At 56.8% G+C, this 16,595-nt stretch overlaps 1 protein-coding gene across 2 annotated transcripts; it reads left to right on the forward strand.

The window, feature by feature from the left end:
• The first annotated feature begins 4,626 nt into the window (after positions 1-4,626).
• On the forward strand, positions 4,627-15,270 carry NKX2-2 (NK2 homeobox 2). Of its 2 annotated transcripts, none has more exons than XM_059707545.1 (3): positions 4,627-4,784; positions 13,018-13,706; positions 14,607-15,270. In XM_059707545.1, exons 2-3 carry the CDS (start codon positions 13,448-13,450, stop codon positions 15,167-15,169), a joined length of 822 nt encoding a protein of 273 aa, XP_059563528.1. In that variant the 5' UTR covers positions 4,627-4,784; positions 13,018-13,447; the 3' UTR covers positions 15,170-15,270. The 2 variants fall into 2 exon arrangements, with proteins under 2 accessions (XP_059563528.1, XP_059563527.1); XM_059707544.1 differs by lacking the exon at positions 4,627-4,784 and adding an exon at positions 5,362-5,623.
• Positions 15,271-16,595: the final 1,325 nt, after the last annotated feature.

The following is a 16,595-nucleotide window of genomic DNA, read 5'->3' on the forward strand; positions in this document are numbered from 1 at the left end:
ATCAAAAGAATGGTGCTAATGATTGTAAGATGTTAAAACTTTTAATTCTGTGATCCCATGATGGGGGCTCAGGGAAAGGAAGCTTTTTTTTATAGAGAAATACCAGCAAGTTATGTGGACGGAACAATTCATGGGTGCTAAAACCACTGGATGAAAATGAATTGGGGGGCATGGCAGATAGGTACACAGTGATGAATAATATTGGAACCATGCCAAAGCATCACTTACCCATCAGATTGCTTACTGATCACATACTAATTCACATGACAATCTGGCTGTTACCACCTTAACCGAGAATCAAACTTAGTTTCACTAATAGGGGAACATGATTTGCTTTCTGATTAGATGCAGTGTGACATATACATATGTGGCATTCCTATCATAAATGTGTAGTATAGGCCTAATGCAGACTCTAGATCTAACATCCAGTTTGTGACTGTGCAGGGGGTAGAGGAGCAAGGGCAAGGACAACAGTCTAGAAAATCCAGAAGCATGGGGAGTGTTCTGCAAATGGTCTGGGTTCTCAAGAGTTAATGCCAGAAAGGAGAGAAGGGAGGACAAAAGGAAGGAAGGAAGGAAGGAAGGAAGGAAGGAAGGAAGGAAGGAAGGAAGGAAGGAAGGAAGGAAGGAAGGAAGGAAGGAAGGAAGGAAGGAAGGAAGGAAGGAAGGAAGGAAAAAAGGTCATGGTTATAAATTAAGAGAATATGGACATAAAAACTACAAAATAATAATTATGAAATGTAGTAATGCAGTGGGTAAACCTTGAGTAGGTTCTGGGTCTGAAAAAAAAAATAAGCTGGCTATAAAAATCTATTTTGGGGGTAAAATTTGAGAAATTTGAGTAAGGAATGAATATCATATAAATTGTGGAATTAAAGTGTGGTGATGATATAATTACATTGGAGCATTTCTAAAAGGAGACACATGCTGAAATATTTAGTGGGGAAGTATCATGATGTCTATAACCTTAATGCCAAATGCTTTAACAAAAAGAACATGCATTTATATACAGTGATAAAGCATATGTGACAAATGCTAACAACAATTAAATCCAAGTAGAGGATATAAAAATGCTCACTCTACTATTCTTTCAACTTTTCTGTGTGTTTAAAAATAGAGCAAAAAAATGAGGAAAGGAATAAACAACTTTAGGATCACTTGTCTTTCACCCCCTCCTAGCTTCTAGCTCAGTATCTTCTAACCCAGAAGAAAAAAACAGACAGCTTTGATTTTTTTCAAAACAGCTTGAGATATAACTCACAAACCATACAATTCACTCAATTTAATATGTACAATTCAATGGCTTTTAATATGTTCATAGAGTCATGCAACCATCAACACAATCATTTTTAGAACATTCTCGTTACCCCAAAAAGAAATCTCCTACTCTATAGCCCTCACTCCCAGCCTTTCCATGCTCCCAACCCTAGGCAACCACTGATCTAGTTCCTATCTCTAGATGTATTTGATTTTTACTTCTTGAAAATTTGACACATAATGCCAAATTCCTTGGCTGCTGCCAACGCTTTAACCAAATGATCTGTGTCCTGCTGTGTTTGCTCACCCAGATTCTCTGCAGGAGATAAGAGGAAGCTATTATGATTCTCAGCCTCTGGGGGCCCAAGAGCCTCATAAGACCTTGCTGTTTGCCTTCTGGCTCTGCTGACAGATGCATTGGAGGAAAAGCAGGTCTGCTGTCAAATGTGTCAGATGAGCTCAGCTGACCCTTTCCCTGGTTGAGGACACTGGAAGAAGAAGGGGCATTGCCCATCTGCAGCGTCTCCCCCTCACTCCATTCTGCATTCTGATGATATTTGCAGGTGCACAGAGCTTTCTTACAGCCCCCCATTGGCGGGGTGGTGGGCACTGACCTTGCTCGGAGTCCATCTCAGATCTTACCTCCATATGGAGCCACTCTAGCCACCGTGCATGATGCCGAGGTAAAGTGTGAGTGAGGTACCTATCTTCCTTGATTGACTGGACTGCATAGAGGTCCAAACAGCTGTCAGGAGGGAGGAACCCTCTCTGTGAGAACCACTGTGTAAGTCCTCTCAAAACAATGCAATTATATCCTACCTTGGTTCAAAGCAGTCTAAAGTTTTGTTTTGGTTGGCTTTTACTAAGTACTGAGAACTGCTCACTCACAGAGGGGAACAAGCACCCCACAGCAAGTCCCCTGGGGACCTTCATGGAGGAAGGTTTCTCCAGGGTGAAAAGTCCATGAATTTTGAGTCCATGGGTTGAACAGGAATGCCTCTGAGGCCATGATAATATACATGTCTGTGGAACGGAGAAGACACTGCATGAAATCTGTTTAGATCTGAGGATGCTTACGTGTATCAAGTTTAGTACCGGATTGCTAGATAAGCCCGAAGAGAGGACACGTGAGTTGTATCTAAGCATTGTATTGTATTTCATTGAAATCTTGCTCCCAGCGGCATCTCCTTTGTAATGGGTTTTTATTATCAGTTGCTTAATGGATGCCCAGGTACATTCATTATTTTTAACTAGGGTTTCCATAGAGACTAACTTGATAAATCACAATTCCCGTCTTTCCCACCCCCTTTCAACAGCTTCTCTCAGCTTTCCACTCTGAGACGACCCCACGTGGACTCACTATGCTGGTTGTTTTCCTCTCTGTTCACTGCATCGCAGGTATTGGTGATGTTGGCAGGAAAAATATGTGAGCCTCTCTAGAGGGAACTTGTTAGGCAAATTCACCCATTCCCATGAGGGCTACGTATGTGAAGGTCAACCTCCCAATCCTCTTGTCCAATTTTGGTCATGAAGCAATATTTTTACCCAAAGTAGCTTGGTGACCCCAAAATTTACACTTGGAGGTGATGTAAGCCCAAAAATACACTCTAGATTTTTTTTTAACCCCGAAAACTCAAAATCCAAGGGGAAAAGAAGAGTGAAATGCAGTGGTGATTTTCCAAGATAACTCCTTCAGGCTTGCCCCAGATTTCTCTGCAATAACTAAAGGCTTCTGGGAGCTTCGACTCAGGCCCAGGAGAGCAGACCTAGAGAGGCACTGTTTGTGCCTGGCACTCAAGGTTAAGAGGTTTGTTTCATAGCTCTTTTTTGCACCTGTTGGATGGGTCCCTCCCTGCCACCTCCACCTATATCCACTCTCCCTTTCTTTCCCACCCCCTTTCAACAGCATCATTTTCCCACCCTTAACTGCCACCTAAGGACTGTCATCCAGTGAACACAAGCCCAGGGTAACTTGTAATAGTGAAGTCAAATGCTTATGTTTTTCCCTGCAGTAGGGCAACACTTTTCCTCTCTTATTTTCTGTGGCCAGATGACGGTGTCGTTCAGGGAACCCCAGGTGTTTTGAAGATGAAAAGGAAGGTGGGGGGCCTGGCTCAGTGCTTATTAACCACAGAGAGAATTTGGTTCACTTCAAGAAACAGTAAAATAATGGCACCGGAGAGACGATGATTCGTAATGAATGCATGTGAGCAACGTGTGAGGTGACCAGTTTGGGGACGGGGGTCCAGAGGCCGCCTTCCTCCTGGAGAAGAAACATGAAGCAATTGCTTTCTATTACTACACACTATGTACCTCCCTTTCCTGAAACACACGGGGCAGCCAGGATTTCATGTCCAATGCCAGGATTGACTGCGTGCCTGGCTGCCACTGGATTTAAACAAGATGCCTCGCATGTGACACTGAAGTCCACAGTCAGGCTTGAGGTAGAAATAGTCTCAGCTCTCTCCGCTCAGCACTGCCATCTCTCCCTCCTCCCCCCATAACCCCCTCCAGGGTCAGGAGGCCCCCACCCCCCAATCCCACCCATGCGCAGGCTTGAACATCTTCCGCTTTCACAACCACCTTAACTGTTCAGGCCCAAGTCTCATGGCAGGTTAACAACCGCCTGGAAAATAAAACGGCCTCCCTGCCCCGTGAAAAGGAAACAGAAAAGCTACAGAAATAAATCACAGAGGCGGCCTCTAACGCTGGACAGGTGGCACCTTGGCACAAGTGCCCTGAAATCACGTTCTTCCTGGGCTGCCCAGAGCTGACTCCCTTTCCCAGAAAAGCCAACACCCCTCAATCTGGAGCTCGATGTGCAGGAGGAGGAGCCTGGAGCCCGGGCGAGAGGTCTGTGACCTCCCGCGAAGCCGTGCTATCGGCCTTGGGCCGGCGTATCTAGTGTAAACTCGGTTTCACACATAAATAACGTGCCACATCTGGCCCTCTGGTTTTATGGCGTCTTAGCGACCGAGCAATTTATAGATGGCGACCTTGTTAAGCCAGCAGCCTGGGCTCTCCACAAGCTGCGAGGTCCAAGGGCAGGGCTAGGGACAGAGGAGGGGCGAGGGAGAGGAGAGCCCTGGGTCCCAGATCTCCAGCCCAGACGGGGCGCTAAGGAGAGGGAGCCTAGCCGCCTATTTGGGGGTCGGGGCCCACGCAAGGTGGCAGCCCCCCTCCCCCAACCCGGCCATGTGGCAGCTGAAAGAGCCATCGAAGCCCAAGTGTGTTTGCGCTCATACCCAATTTATTACCACTGAACATATGGCCAATATTTTGACTCACGTCAGTCGGGCAAGAAAAACAAACAGAGAGCGTGCGGCGCGGGGGAGCGGCCCCCTTCGCCGGGGCTGCGCGGCTGCCGGGCCCGGGCCGCGAGGGTGGGGCCGCCAGTCCGGGAGCTGGGACGGGAGGGGGGCGCCCGCACGCCGAGCCGCGCCGCTGCCCGAGCTCCCGCGACCCCGCAGCCGCCGGGGACCTGCGCGCTCGCCCAGCCCGGCTCCCGCGGCGCAGCCGCGCTCCAGGTGAGTCTCCTGCTCCCGCGCGCGGCCAGGCGGCTGGGGATGCGGTGACGGCGGCGAGCTGGGAGCCGCGATGCAGCTCGGCGTCCCGCTCGCTGTCAGACACGGACCAGAGGCTCGTCCTGCCCAATCCCGCGCGGCCCTCCGCCGCCGCCGGCACCCGGACGCGCGCCTGGCACGGCCCCTGCGCTCCTGGCACGGCCCCTGCGGCGGACCAGGGGAGAGGAGGCGCGGGCGCCGCCGTCCCCGCTAAGCAGCGCCAGGGTTCGGGATCCCCTCGCTTCTGCGGCTCCCACTCGGACCCCTCCCCAGGCCTGGGAGCCAGGAAGCAGCAGGTGGGCCAGCTGGGCGTCTGAAGTCCTCCGCTGACTTCCCGGGCCCGGCCCGGGTCACCTGGGAAGGAGCGGCCCCGCACGTCGCGCTCGCGGACCAGAAAAGTTTTAGCTCCCGTCGAAGCCCGGCGCCCCGCCGCGCACTGGCCGGTACCGCCGCAGGAGCCGGCCGGCCCGGGTAGGGGGCAGATGCCGCGGCCGAGAGGGGCGGGCGGCAGGGCGGGGGGCGGGGGCGGGCTGGTTGGAGGCGCCCGGAGCGCCGCGGTCCTCCAAGCCCCGCCTGGAGAGCGCGCGGCGAGGGAGGGGCGCCCGGGAAGGGTCCGGGAGGTGGAGGGCTAGATAAAGACGCGCCGGGAAATGCAGTGGGGCTGTCGCCGGCGCCCGGGAGCGGGAGGCGGAGCGGACGCGCGGCGCGCCAGGCCAGCAGTCTCCCCACTGCGGGTGCCGGATGCTCCTCGGCTGCCCGCGCCGCCGGCAGGAAGGGGCCGCCTCTGCACCCGCCTGTGCCCGGTAAGTCTCCCCTGTGCGTCGCGGGGGTCCCGACTAGGGTTTCGGGCAGAGCCAGGGGTCCCGAAGGTAATTTGGAGATGGCGCCCGGTGGAGAAAGGGCCACGTCTTGGGGGCGCTGTGCGGAGAGGAGGATGCGGAGGACCGGGGCCGCGCCGGAGCAGCGGTCAGGCTCGCTGGGGAGGCAGCTCACGCTTGGACTTGGCGGGGGCGAGTGTCCCCGGGCCGCGCTAGGAGCTGGACAGTTCTCGTTTGCGTCAGTAGAGATCGCCAGAGGATCAGGAATGAGCCTCGGCGGGGTCAGCTGAGGTCCTGGTCTCCGAAGGGCGACCCCTCTTTTTCAATCCCCCTACCTCTTCCCACCAGCCTACCCCCACCCCGCCCCGCCCCAGCCCCAGCCCCACCACCACCACCACACGCACAATGCACGGAGCCACTTCGGAGGTGCTTGGGATGGGAAGGGGGGCGTTGCGTCTGCAGGAGGGTTGTAAACCTCTGGTGCTCAGATTGGAGAAATGAGAGGGAGATCCCCCAGGAACCCCCTCTTCTCTGGCCCAGGACCCTCGCGGGTCGGTTCCCCGCACTTCCAGGCCCAGGCCTTCCCGTCGCAGGCGGAGCGCGCGGTTGCCCTGTGCCGGCCAGGACTGCCTTCGCACAGCCCGCCTGGGCCAGCTCTAAGGGCTGAATTTTAACCCGTTAGGAGAGGCCGCTGGTATTTCCAAGTCCTGTGGTAACGCGTTTGTCACGTGTTAAGAAGTAAATTCAGATAAGAACGTGCTTTCAGCGCCATGTTTCCTTGAGAAACCCAGATCTCCTGCATTGAAATCGCCCTTTTGGGGGAGGCAGGGCTTGGCTGGACGAACGTTGCTGAAGGCTACGCTGCCGATGCGTAATCTCATTGTAACATATTTAATCATCAGAGCAGCGCGAGCGAATGAAGCGGAGGGTTTTGCCTGGGGGGGAACATGGCGTTCGGTTCCCCAATAAACCGCTGACAATGGATTGGCTGGGACAGTCTCATTTGGCCCAAGGCGGGGCTTAAAGCTGCGTTTTAAAACAAAATATTGGAGGGAGGCCGGTTCCATTTTGTAGCGCGCCCCAAGCCACATTCCGTGTTCAGTTTAACATCCATGGAAGTTAAACGGCTTTTCTTGCCTTTTATTTTATTGGATGCTTTTTCAAAGATCTCATTAAAGTGCATTTATCAAAGGCCTAACATATGTCCGCGGGGTCTTACGCCCACGCAATGAGGCTGATGAATAAAAAGGGAAATCCTAATTTCTATTCCAATTTATGTCCTCGGGAGATATCTGCCTTTTTTAGTTAGGCTGATGATTGGGGAAATGTGGATTTCACTTGGAAAAAAAAAAAAAAAAGAAGAGGGAGGAGACGGCTGGATGCCTACGTCCTGCACCCACAATTAACTGCAGAGGAACCCCAGGCTCAGATCCCAAGATCCGTCCTCCCCTGACTTCACGGTCCCTGGGTCCCCAAGGACGGGTTGGGGGCTTGTCCCAAGGCCCAGAATCAGGGCTTTGCCTCTGGGTCTGAAACACCTGCCCACCACCTTCTTGGTGACTTGGGAGGAAGTGTCCTTCTGGAAGGCACCCACTCGTTCTTCCCTTGTGGGGCAGTTTTAAGAGTTACCACAATATGGGCCAGAGAAAGAAAACGCTTGCCTTCGGCTTGAACCCAAGTGGGCAGAGATTGTCTTCTCCTTCACACTAGCCCTCACTGTCAGTTTGTGTGTCCAGTGGCTGAGGGTCCTTCCTGCCCGGCCCCTCTCATGGTCTGGCCTCGTTAAAATTGCACATTGGCAGGGCTTTCGGTCTCCCCAACCCAGTGGCTCCACTCTGCTGCCCAACAGGCTGTGGGGACTTCCCGGGACCTCAGTTCTTCTCCCAGGGGCAGAAGGCACTGGGACCCACTGGAGACAAGCCCAACGTTCACTTTTCTGGTTAGGAAAGGTTCCTGCTTGGGGTACCCTGGGTCACACTCCTCCACACCCCTCTGGCAGTGTTCTGTCCCCCACCTGAAGGTGAAGATGCCTTCTGGGCCCTTTTAGAGGTGTGTGTCTTAAGGTGAGCCTCTTCCCCCGCCAGGCTCGGGGCCAGATTGGGCAACTCTTTTTCCTTCCCCATTGAGTTCGAGTGCGTGCCACGCTCCAGAGTCCCCAGCCCGAGATAAAATAAACCTTACCCCTTCGACAAAACCTTTGTGTCCGCGCCGCTAATCCTTGCTGGAGCAGGAAGGTGCAACGCGCTTTGTTTGGGGACTGAATGAAGACAAACGCTCGCACCTTGGCGCTAACCAGACAATAAACTAATCCACTTGAAGGCTGTTATCGGAGATAGGATGGGGGTGGGGGGTGCTGGCAGCTCAGGCACACACTGTACCGGGAAAGGAGTTTCTTTTCAGCCTCTTTTCATTCCAAAAATAATAATAATAATAATGAAAGAAGAAGAAGAAAAGACATGAAGTCAAAGAAATTAGTGTTTCCAATACCAGGGGAAAGACCTTGTATTTTTAATTATTGGAAGTGCTTTCATGGGTGGGGAGGGCAAGGGTGCCGCCTAGGGCTGTCCAAGCTTTTGGCTCCTCAAGGCCACCCCCCCTTTAGAGCCCCCCCCCCAGGACTTTTCCTGCCCTAAACTCCACTGGAGGATTCACCTACCTAGCAAGCTTTCACCAGCCTGAAAGCGGAAGGATGTGAGCAGAGAGCCTCCCATTTGGCCCTGAAGCTCAGAGCCGGAGAGGACAGATGCAGGGAGAGGGGGTGGGTGCCACCTCAGTTTTCCCACTTCACCCACAGCCCGCCGAGCCAGGTCCTAGGCATGGGGTGTGCCCAGGCCTCTCCGCAGTTACCAAGATCACCTTCCTGTGCCTGGTTTGCTGCTGCTTAGACCTCTCCCTCCCCCAACAGGGGGCGTAAGGCCGCAGTGTGGGAAAGTGAGGATGGGGGAGGCCGGGCACACCAGGGCCGCCCCCAGGCTCCGAGCTCCGAAAAGGCGCCCGTGTTTGAGCTACCTGGGAAAGTAAACAGGTAAACACTGGGCCGCCTTGGAGGGCCACTTGTCCTCGAGTGGGAACACTTAGCCTGTGTACATTCACCCCCAACCCCAACCCCGGGGCCTCCGCCGATTGTTCGGCCCCGCCGCCCTCTGCAGCCGCCAGCGGTTGGGTCTCTTGGGAGCCCTGAGCCTCCCAGAAGAGCTTCGCGGCCTGAGAAGCCTCCCAAAGGAGAAAGACTCGCTCCCTCCCCTCCTCCACCTCCCCTCGGGGCCTGCAACGCCCCATCCTGAACGTGGGAAGAAGGAATACAGAGCTCGGGATGTGTAAGGAACATGGAGCCCCATCGCTGAAAACAAAGACCCGGGCCAGAGGACCTCGGGCCGCTCAGGTGGCCCTGGCAGGGGTCCTAGGTGGAGTTCGTGCATCAAAGAGAGCCAAGCCTGTCTCCCTCCGGCCTAGAACATTCTGTGATCAAACTTCCAGCGCCCATCTCAACTTCGTCCCCAAGTGTGCAGCAGACACGCTCAGGGCAGAGCGCTGGCAGCTCTCCGAATGCCAGCCTGATGCAGCGCGGGACAGCGTCTTCTCCCTGCGGAGGGAACCCGGGGAGAAATTACTGAAGAATTCGAGTTGGGAGACTAGAGCATATCCATAGCCCGCCAGCCAGGCTCCTAGGCATGGGGTGTGCCCAGGCTGCCCCTCAATTACCAAAATCTCCTTCCTGCAGAGCAAGAGGACACCATGTTCAGAAACGACGGGGTGGGGTGCCAGGGACTGTGATGGGGGCAGGGCGACCGGCCGGGGCAGTACTGGAAGGCCCCGGCTCTAAAAGGTGGGGATGTGGTGCTAAAGGAGACCTCCTGGGGAGCCCCAGGGTGCCATCACCTGGTTAATTGGGGTGGAAAGGTGCGTTTGTGTCTGGCCCCCACTCTTCTGGCCACCGGGAATCCGGGAGACCCTAGAGCGTGCTCTGGGCACTGGGCCTGCCCTCAGCCGCCAGCTGGTCCCGCACAGGCCTACAGGCGTCCACAGCCTACTCCTGGGGGACTTGCGTTTTATGATCTTCCGCTAACAAGCCGAGTTTCTCCCCTTCAATTATGGGCCTCCCAGGGGTCTCCCCGTGCTATTTCCATTGCAAATGTCAGTGCTTTTGGAAGCGGGCGCGGGAACCACCCGGGCGGGCGACGAAGAGACCGGGAACATGGACTCGCCGGTCCCAGGAGAGAGACAATGAGCGCAGGGGCTCAGGCAGAGCGTGGCGTCTGCAGGCAAGGCGCAGCTACCTCCAGCTCCCGGCCCGCCCGGTGGCCCCAGAGCCAGGGAAGGAAACAAAGCTATGGCACCGTCTGAGTAAGGGCAGAGCAGGGAGTGGAGACCCCGGCGACGGCCTGTGTGGGCCAGGAAGGGTGGCCCTGCAGGTGCTCCTGGAAGGGGGCGGGGCGACCCCGCGTGGGAGGCCTCGGATAGGTTGAGGTCAAGGGGTAGGCGGCGTGAGGAGCCGGGCCGTGGGTGAACTGGGCTGGGGACAGCACTCCCCCTGCCCCAGGATCAAGTCCCCTGAGCCAGGATTCCCCGTGCCACGGTTGTCCCATAGGGGCTCTGAGGTACCAGCCCTTAAGGGAGGAGACTTGATCAAGAGTGGCCGTGCTGATCAGATCCAAGGAGAAAGGCCCACCATGTTGGGGGAAGGGAGGGAGAAGTTGTAAACTAAAGAGAAAGAGGTGGTTCCTAGGTGAAGAAATGAGCAGGCCCCCTGGAAGGCGTTGGGGGGGGGGCCTCCTCTCCCCCCAGTGATGACTCATGGGACATACAGAAAAGGGACACTTCTCGCCAAAGGCCATTTTCCACCCAATCCAAGAATTGGCCTGGCCCTGGCCCTTCCCCAGAACCTGTCCTGATGCTTGAGAGACAACCCACCCTTTCTCCCGTACAGAGGAGGATGAGGAGGGACCACAGGAGAATTTCCTGCAGGGCCTGGACTGGGGAACTTTTTCTGGCCATTTATTCAGCAGCCGAGTAACAATGGCTGGGGCAGGCCCACCCACCCCTGCGTCCCCCCCCTTTCCAAACTCTCCCCCGCCACTCACTCCTGCAGGACCAACTTCCCTCCTCCCACGTGAAAGGGGGAGGGGGAGGCAAGGAGGAAGGAGGCTAAGAAAGGCAGACAGGAGAAAGAAAAAAAAACACAAGAAGTAATGGGTTCGAGGAACACGATTCAAACCAGTTCTAATTCTTGCGGGGGGGGGGATGAAGGAGGGGGAGAACGGAGAAAAGAAAAAGTAGGAAGAGAAAGAGAGAAATGGGGAGCGTCGACATGAAGGGGTTTCCTTAATATTGTGGACGGATTCAGAAATGAATGAAGAGATAGTCCATTGAAAAGGGTTGAATGCCATGACAACTAGGAACAACCTTAGATTTATTCCAAACAGTTAGGACACATTGAAAGAGAGCGTCAATCATGTATTATTTCGCCACTGAAATAAATGCAAAAACCGAGCCGGGACAAAGGCTTCCAACGGGAGCGGGACATTTGTCTACATTTCCCTCATTGTCCGCAGCTTAGCAATCGGTTTGTATTTGTGTTTGCCCGGGTCCGACCACCCAGGACGCGCCGGCGAGGAGCTCCCTCTAACCTGGGCCATTGTCACCCACGTCACATACTGGAGGCCAGGCAGCGAGGGCTGCAGAAAGCCGCCGAGCGGCTCGGGGAGAGACGCCCTCGCCCGGCGCTGGCAACCCGGGGTCGACAGGGGCGCAGAGGCGGCCGCAGCTGCACGCGAGAAGGACGCGGCGCCCGCGCGCGCAGTGGGGCCGGCGCTGCGGCGGCCTGGGCTCCGCGCGGAAGGAGAGGCGAGACCAGGGTTTCAGCGGGCGGCCTCGTCCAGCCCCTCCAGCCCCCAGGCCAAGCACCACCCCTGAGCTTAGTAGGGGGCGGAGGTGGGAAAAGGTGGCAACCTCTCCGTTCCCCCCAACCCCCCCCCCCAAAAAAAACAACCTGAGGGGAGGGCCAGGAAGTGCGGTGCCGGGAGAGGTGCTGTCCCGTGAAAGTTCTGTTCCCTGGATGGCGAGAGGTTGGGAACATAACCCACACCTAACGCAAGCTGGGAGCCTGGGTCTTGTCCTCGGAACGCGTCCCTGGGCGTCCAAAAGGGGACAAAATGAAAGGATTCACTTGGAAGAGGAAAACGCAGCATCATCCGCCCGCCCTGCGACCTCCACCCCCGCGGCTTTGGGGGTCCTCACCCGGGCAGGAGACAGCAACCCCGCCCCCACCCCACCCCCACCCCCTTCCCGCTCTCCACCACCGCAGGAGTCTCCAGAGGGAGGGGCTAGAGTGACACATCAGGGGGCAGGAAGGTTGCGGGGCGGTCTGCCTTACCCTCCACCCGGAGACCCGTGCCAGAGGAACCTCGGAGGCTTCGGGGCCCGGGTTGGTACCCCGCCTAAGTTAGAACTCCCCACCCCCACTCCGCCCCTCCTGGGGCCGCCCCCGAGCAGCAAGTGAACTGCGCAGCCACCCTCTGGCGCAAAGAGTTGGAGGGGGAGGCGGAGTGAGGGAAATAAATAAGTCTTTAGCAAATAAAGGGGGGCTGTGGCTGGGGGCTGTCGTCTGATGGTGACTTTGGCCGGCCCTAGTCGAGCTCTCTTCTGGGTTTCAGGCTCTTTCGTCGTTAACTGGAATCAATTAGTTGCCTTGTCATTTCTAGTACTCATCCTTAAGCCTCAACCAAAATATTGACCTAGGAGGCTTACAGAAGTTGGGCTCTTGCCATTTGAACCGGATCTTGTTGAGGGAGCCACCGGCGATGGGAAGGAGCGATTTCCTCGGCTCAGCAGTCGCCCCCTCCCCCTTCTCCAAAGGCGCCACAAATCGCCAATTTTCCGGCTTGCTGGGGGCCGGCGCGCGGGGGCGGGGAGATGGGAACCCGAGAATTTTAAGGAGGATTTTTCCCCCCCATCCTCTCGGTTTGTTTTGTTTTCTCGCCTCCTCCCCCCGCTTTTTAAAATATGCAATTTGTTAAAACGGCGCTTTCAAGAGTGTGGACTCGCGAGCGACAGCGGTGGTCCTTTGTATGTAAATACCGAGTTTTAAAAAAAGGCTTCGCCCCGTCTTTGCAATTAATTGACACGTTACACCTCTCATCTTGCTGTAGAGGGCCGCTGGCTGGGAGCGCGGAGCTCCCCAAAACCCACAATTTCAAATCTGCAAATACTGTCTTCATCCACTTGACTTCCAAGACCCGCCCACACGTGTCCAACCTTTGGGTTTTAATGTCTCCCCCCCCCCTTTTTTTCCAACCCTTCTCTCGCTTCCTCCCTCGCTCCCCATCGCTCCCTCCCTATTTCCCTCCCTCTTTCTCTCCCCTCCCCCCCCCTTTCCCCAGGTTCGCGAGTGGAGCCCAGCCTTATATGGACTGATCGCTCGGGCAATGGCCCATTTTTTCCTCGCCACCAGCCGCCACCGCGCGCCGAGCGGCCGCCGAAGCCTGAGCTGACGCCGCCTTGGCACCCCTCCTGGAGTTACAAACGAGGCCCCGCGCTCGGGCCGCCCAGCTCCCTGCATCCATTTCCGCGTCTTTGCAGAGAAGAGAGAGGCGCTGCCAGCGCTGGGCTTTATCCCCCCTCCCCTTCCCCATAGTTCTTTTTTTCTTCTGTTTTTTTTAAAAAATAATTATATCAATAATTAAAGCCCATCCCTTCTCCCCGTTCCCATTCCCTCCCCCCCACCACCCCCTCCCCGTCCCAACTGGGGAGCGCCAAGAATTGGCCAAGTGAAGCTACAACTTTGAGGCATACGTTCCGAGGTCCCGAGCCATGTCGCTGACCAACACAAAGACGGGGTTTTCGGTCAAGGACATCCTGGACCTGCCGGACACCAACGATGAGGAGGGTTCGGTGGCCGAGGAGCCGGAGGAGGAGAGCGAGGGGCCAGAGCCCGCCAAGAGGGCCGGTCCTCTGGGGCAGGGCGCCCTGGACTCGGTGCAGAGCTTGCCCCTGAAGAACCCCTTCTACGACAGCAGCGACAACCCGTACACGCGCTGGCTGGCCAGCACCGAGGGCCTCCAGTATTCCCGTAAGTAGCGAAACTTGGCTGCCTGGGTCGCGGCGGGGCCGCAGCGCTGGAATCAGTGGGGGGGGAGAGAGAAAGGCGCTATTGGAGCCCGGATCCTCCACCCTGCGCTCCTGCCAAGATTTGTAAAGCTTGTTTAGGATGCCGACTGTTTCCTTCTCATCAAGCGCTTCCAGTCCCGTAAAGGGACTTGGGCTCAGATTTTTTTTTTTTTCAAAGAGAAAAATTAAGAGAAACAGGGCAGGGAAATAGCTCCCTAGGTTACAGAAGCCCACCGGGACTGTAGCTCCCCAGTCCCCTAAGGACAGCCAGGAGAGGCTGGCCTGGAGCCCTGGAACCAGCCGGCCAAGCACTGGGTACCGGTAGAGGGTGGGGAGGGGGGCGCCTGTTGGTCCGGGTATAAATAGCTCACCCTGGCCCTTGACCGGTCATAGAGGACGCTTTGTGTGGAGTGCAGGGTGTCAAAAAAGTCCGAAAACAAAAAAAGAAAAGCCCCCAAATCTGCCTTAAATGCCAGAGCTGATCAATGCTCGGCTTTTCTTTTAAAAATCTGCCCACGTCTCTCCGGAAAGAAAGCTGCTTAAGGGGGCAGAAGCCCTTAACCCGCGATGATCTTCCCCGCGCGCCACTCCCCCCAAATATGCACCCACGCTGTGCGAACCCCCAGAAACATAAGCCCGGAGTCCCCAATCCTGATGCTTCCCCTCTTTCGCCTGGCGGATGCCAACGGCTCCATCAGGCGTGGAGCAGAGCGGGGGCGGGGGTGCCGGGGGCCAAGGCGGAGGCAGTGGGCTCGGCCGCAGGGCGCGGAGGACCGATGGCGCACGGAGGCTCCGGGCGCGCAGGGTCCGGCTGCCCTGGCGCGCGGCCTCCCGGCGCCTGACGCGCTTCTCTCTCCCTCAGTGCACGGGCTGGCGGCCAGCGCGGCGCCCCAGGACTCCAGCTCCAAGTCTCCGGAGCCTTCCGCCGACGAGTCACCGGACAATGACAAGGAGACCCCGGGCGGCGGGGGGGACGCGGGCAAGAAGCGGAAGCGGCGCGTCCTCTTCTCCAAAGCGCAGACCTACGAACTGGAGCGGCGCTTCCGGCAGCAGCGGTACCTGTCGGCGCCCGAGCGCGAGCACCTGGCCAGCCTCATCCGCCTGACGCCCACGCAGGTCAAGATCTGGTTCCAGAACCATCGCTACAAGATGAAGCGCGCCCGGGCCGAGAAAGGTATGGAGGTGACGCCCCTGCCCTCGCCGCGCCGCGTGGCCGTGCCGGTTTTGGTCAGGGACGGCAAGCCGTGCCACGCGCTCAAAGCCCAGGACCTGGCAGCCGCCACCTTCCAGGCGGGCATCCCCTTTTCGGCTTACAGCGCGCAGTCGCTGCAGCACATGCAGTACAACGCCCAGTACAGCTCGGCCGGCACCCCCCAGTACTCGACAGCACACCCCCTGGTCCAGGCCCAGCAGTGGACTTGGTGAGCGCCGCCCCTCCGAGACTCGTGGCCCTGGGCCCAGGCTCCACCCGGCTGCAGCGGCCGTGGCGAGGAGAACTTGGTCCTGGTTGTTGTTATAATAATCATCATCATGGAGCTGAGTGAGCTCGGGCTCCGATGGGGAGGCGCCGGGGCGCTGCCTGCACCTCCTTGGAGTGGCAGACCCACCCGCCCAGAGCCGCCCGGCCCCGCGCTCCTTTTGAACCTTTGAGAGGGTGAACTCCTTCAGCCGTGTTTACAGAAAGTTTGCGCAGCTCCGCTCCTTGGCCTCTCCGCGGAGGGGAGGGCTGGGGCCCAAACCGACTCAGAGTGAACGTCCCGTCTCCGGAAGGAGAAAAAGACCCACCTCCCTCCCCTGCCCCCTGCTTTTGTGAATTTTGTTAAATATGTTCGCGTGAGTAGCGATCTTGTCAGCAGTCTTCTTTTAAAGCAAGTGGAGAACGTTAACGTATAGAGGATCTTTGTCTCCTTTTTATAAGAAAATGCTAACTATTTATGGCCATGTGAACGTTCTGACAACTGGTGGCAGATTTCGCTTTTCGTTGTAAATATCGGTGGTGATTGTTGCCAAAATGACCTTCGGGGCGGGCCTGTTCTCCCTAGAGGCCCACCTCCTTTCTTTGTGGTTTGTTTTGGTTTGCTTATGTTTGGTTACCTCTGTTTCCTCCTCTTTTTTTATTTTGTTCAGTGCAGACATTTCTCAAATATAAAAAAGGAACATGTATAGGCGCGAAGCCCCCTGCCCTATCACCCGGGTCCTGAGCCCCCAACTTGGGGCTCAGTGGTTCCGTGAGGTTCCCTAAGAGCGCCGGGCGCTGAAAGCTTTCGATTTTTTAAATAAGAATTTTAATAAAAATCCTGTGTTTAAAAAAAACCCACGCCCGGCCCTCCCGTTTGTCCTATTTTGTCGCCCTGCGCCAGGCCGAGGCTTCGGGCAAGGGCCCCGGCCAAGCCGCCTGCAGCTCGGTTCCCTGCGCTTCCCTTCAGGGCTGGGAGCGGGGGCCAGGCCAGGGGTGCCCGGGGCGCAGGGAAGGCCCCCCGGACGGGCCGGCCTCCTCCCGGCGGGCGGTTCAAGCCCATCATCTCAGACCCCCGCTGGGGAGCGAGCGCTTGGCCTCGGGCCTTCGAGCCGGCAACCTTCGCCCAGGGTCGCCCGCCGGCCCTGGCGCCTCTCCGCCGGCCGCGCGCGCGGCCTGAATCCGGGGCCGCGGCGTCCTGGCTTTGGCACAAAAAGTGACTTTGGAAAATGCAAAGGCGAGGGAGCAAGCCCCCCTCGCTCGCCCGAATCAACGAGTGGCCCCTTCAGCCTGAGGAGCTGTTGAAGCCACTACACTCGATGACTTTCACTTTGTTGCATTTGATTTACCTCGCGCTAAGGGGGTGGGGAGGCGCTGAGGCTGAGGCTGAGACTA

Source organism: Myotis daubentonii, chromosome 8, assembly GCF_963259705.1.
Source record: "Myotis daubentonii chromosome 8, mMyoDau2.1, whole genome shotgun sequence".
NCBI classification, from domain to species: Eukaryota; Metazoa; Chordata; class Mammalia; order Chiroptera; family Vespertilionidae; genus Myotis; species Myotis daubentonii.

Coding starts and splice junctions, on each gene's coding strand:
- NKX2-2 (XM_059707545.1), top strand. CDS start 13,448: ATGTCGCTGACCAACACAAAGACGGGGTTTTCGGTCAAGGACATCCTG. Junction 13,707..14,606: donor CGAGGGCCTCCAGTATTCCC/GTAAGTAGCGAA, acceptor TCTCTCCCTCAG/TGCACGGGCTGGCGGCCAGC.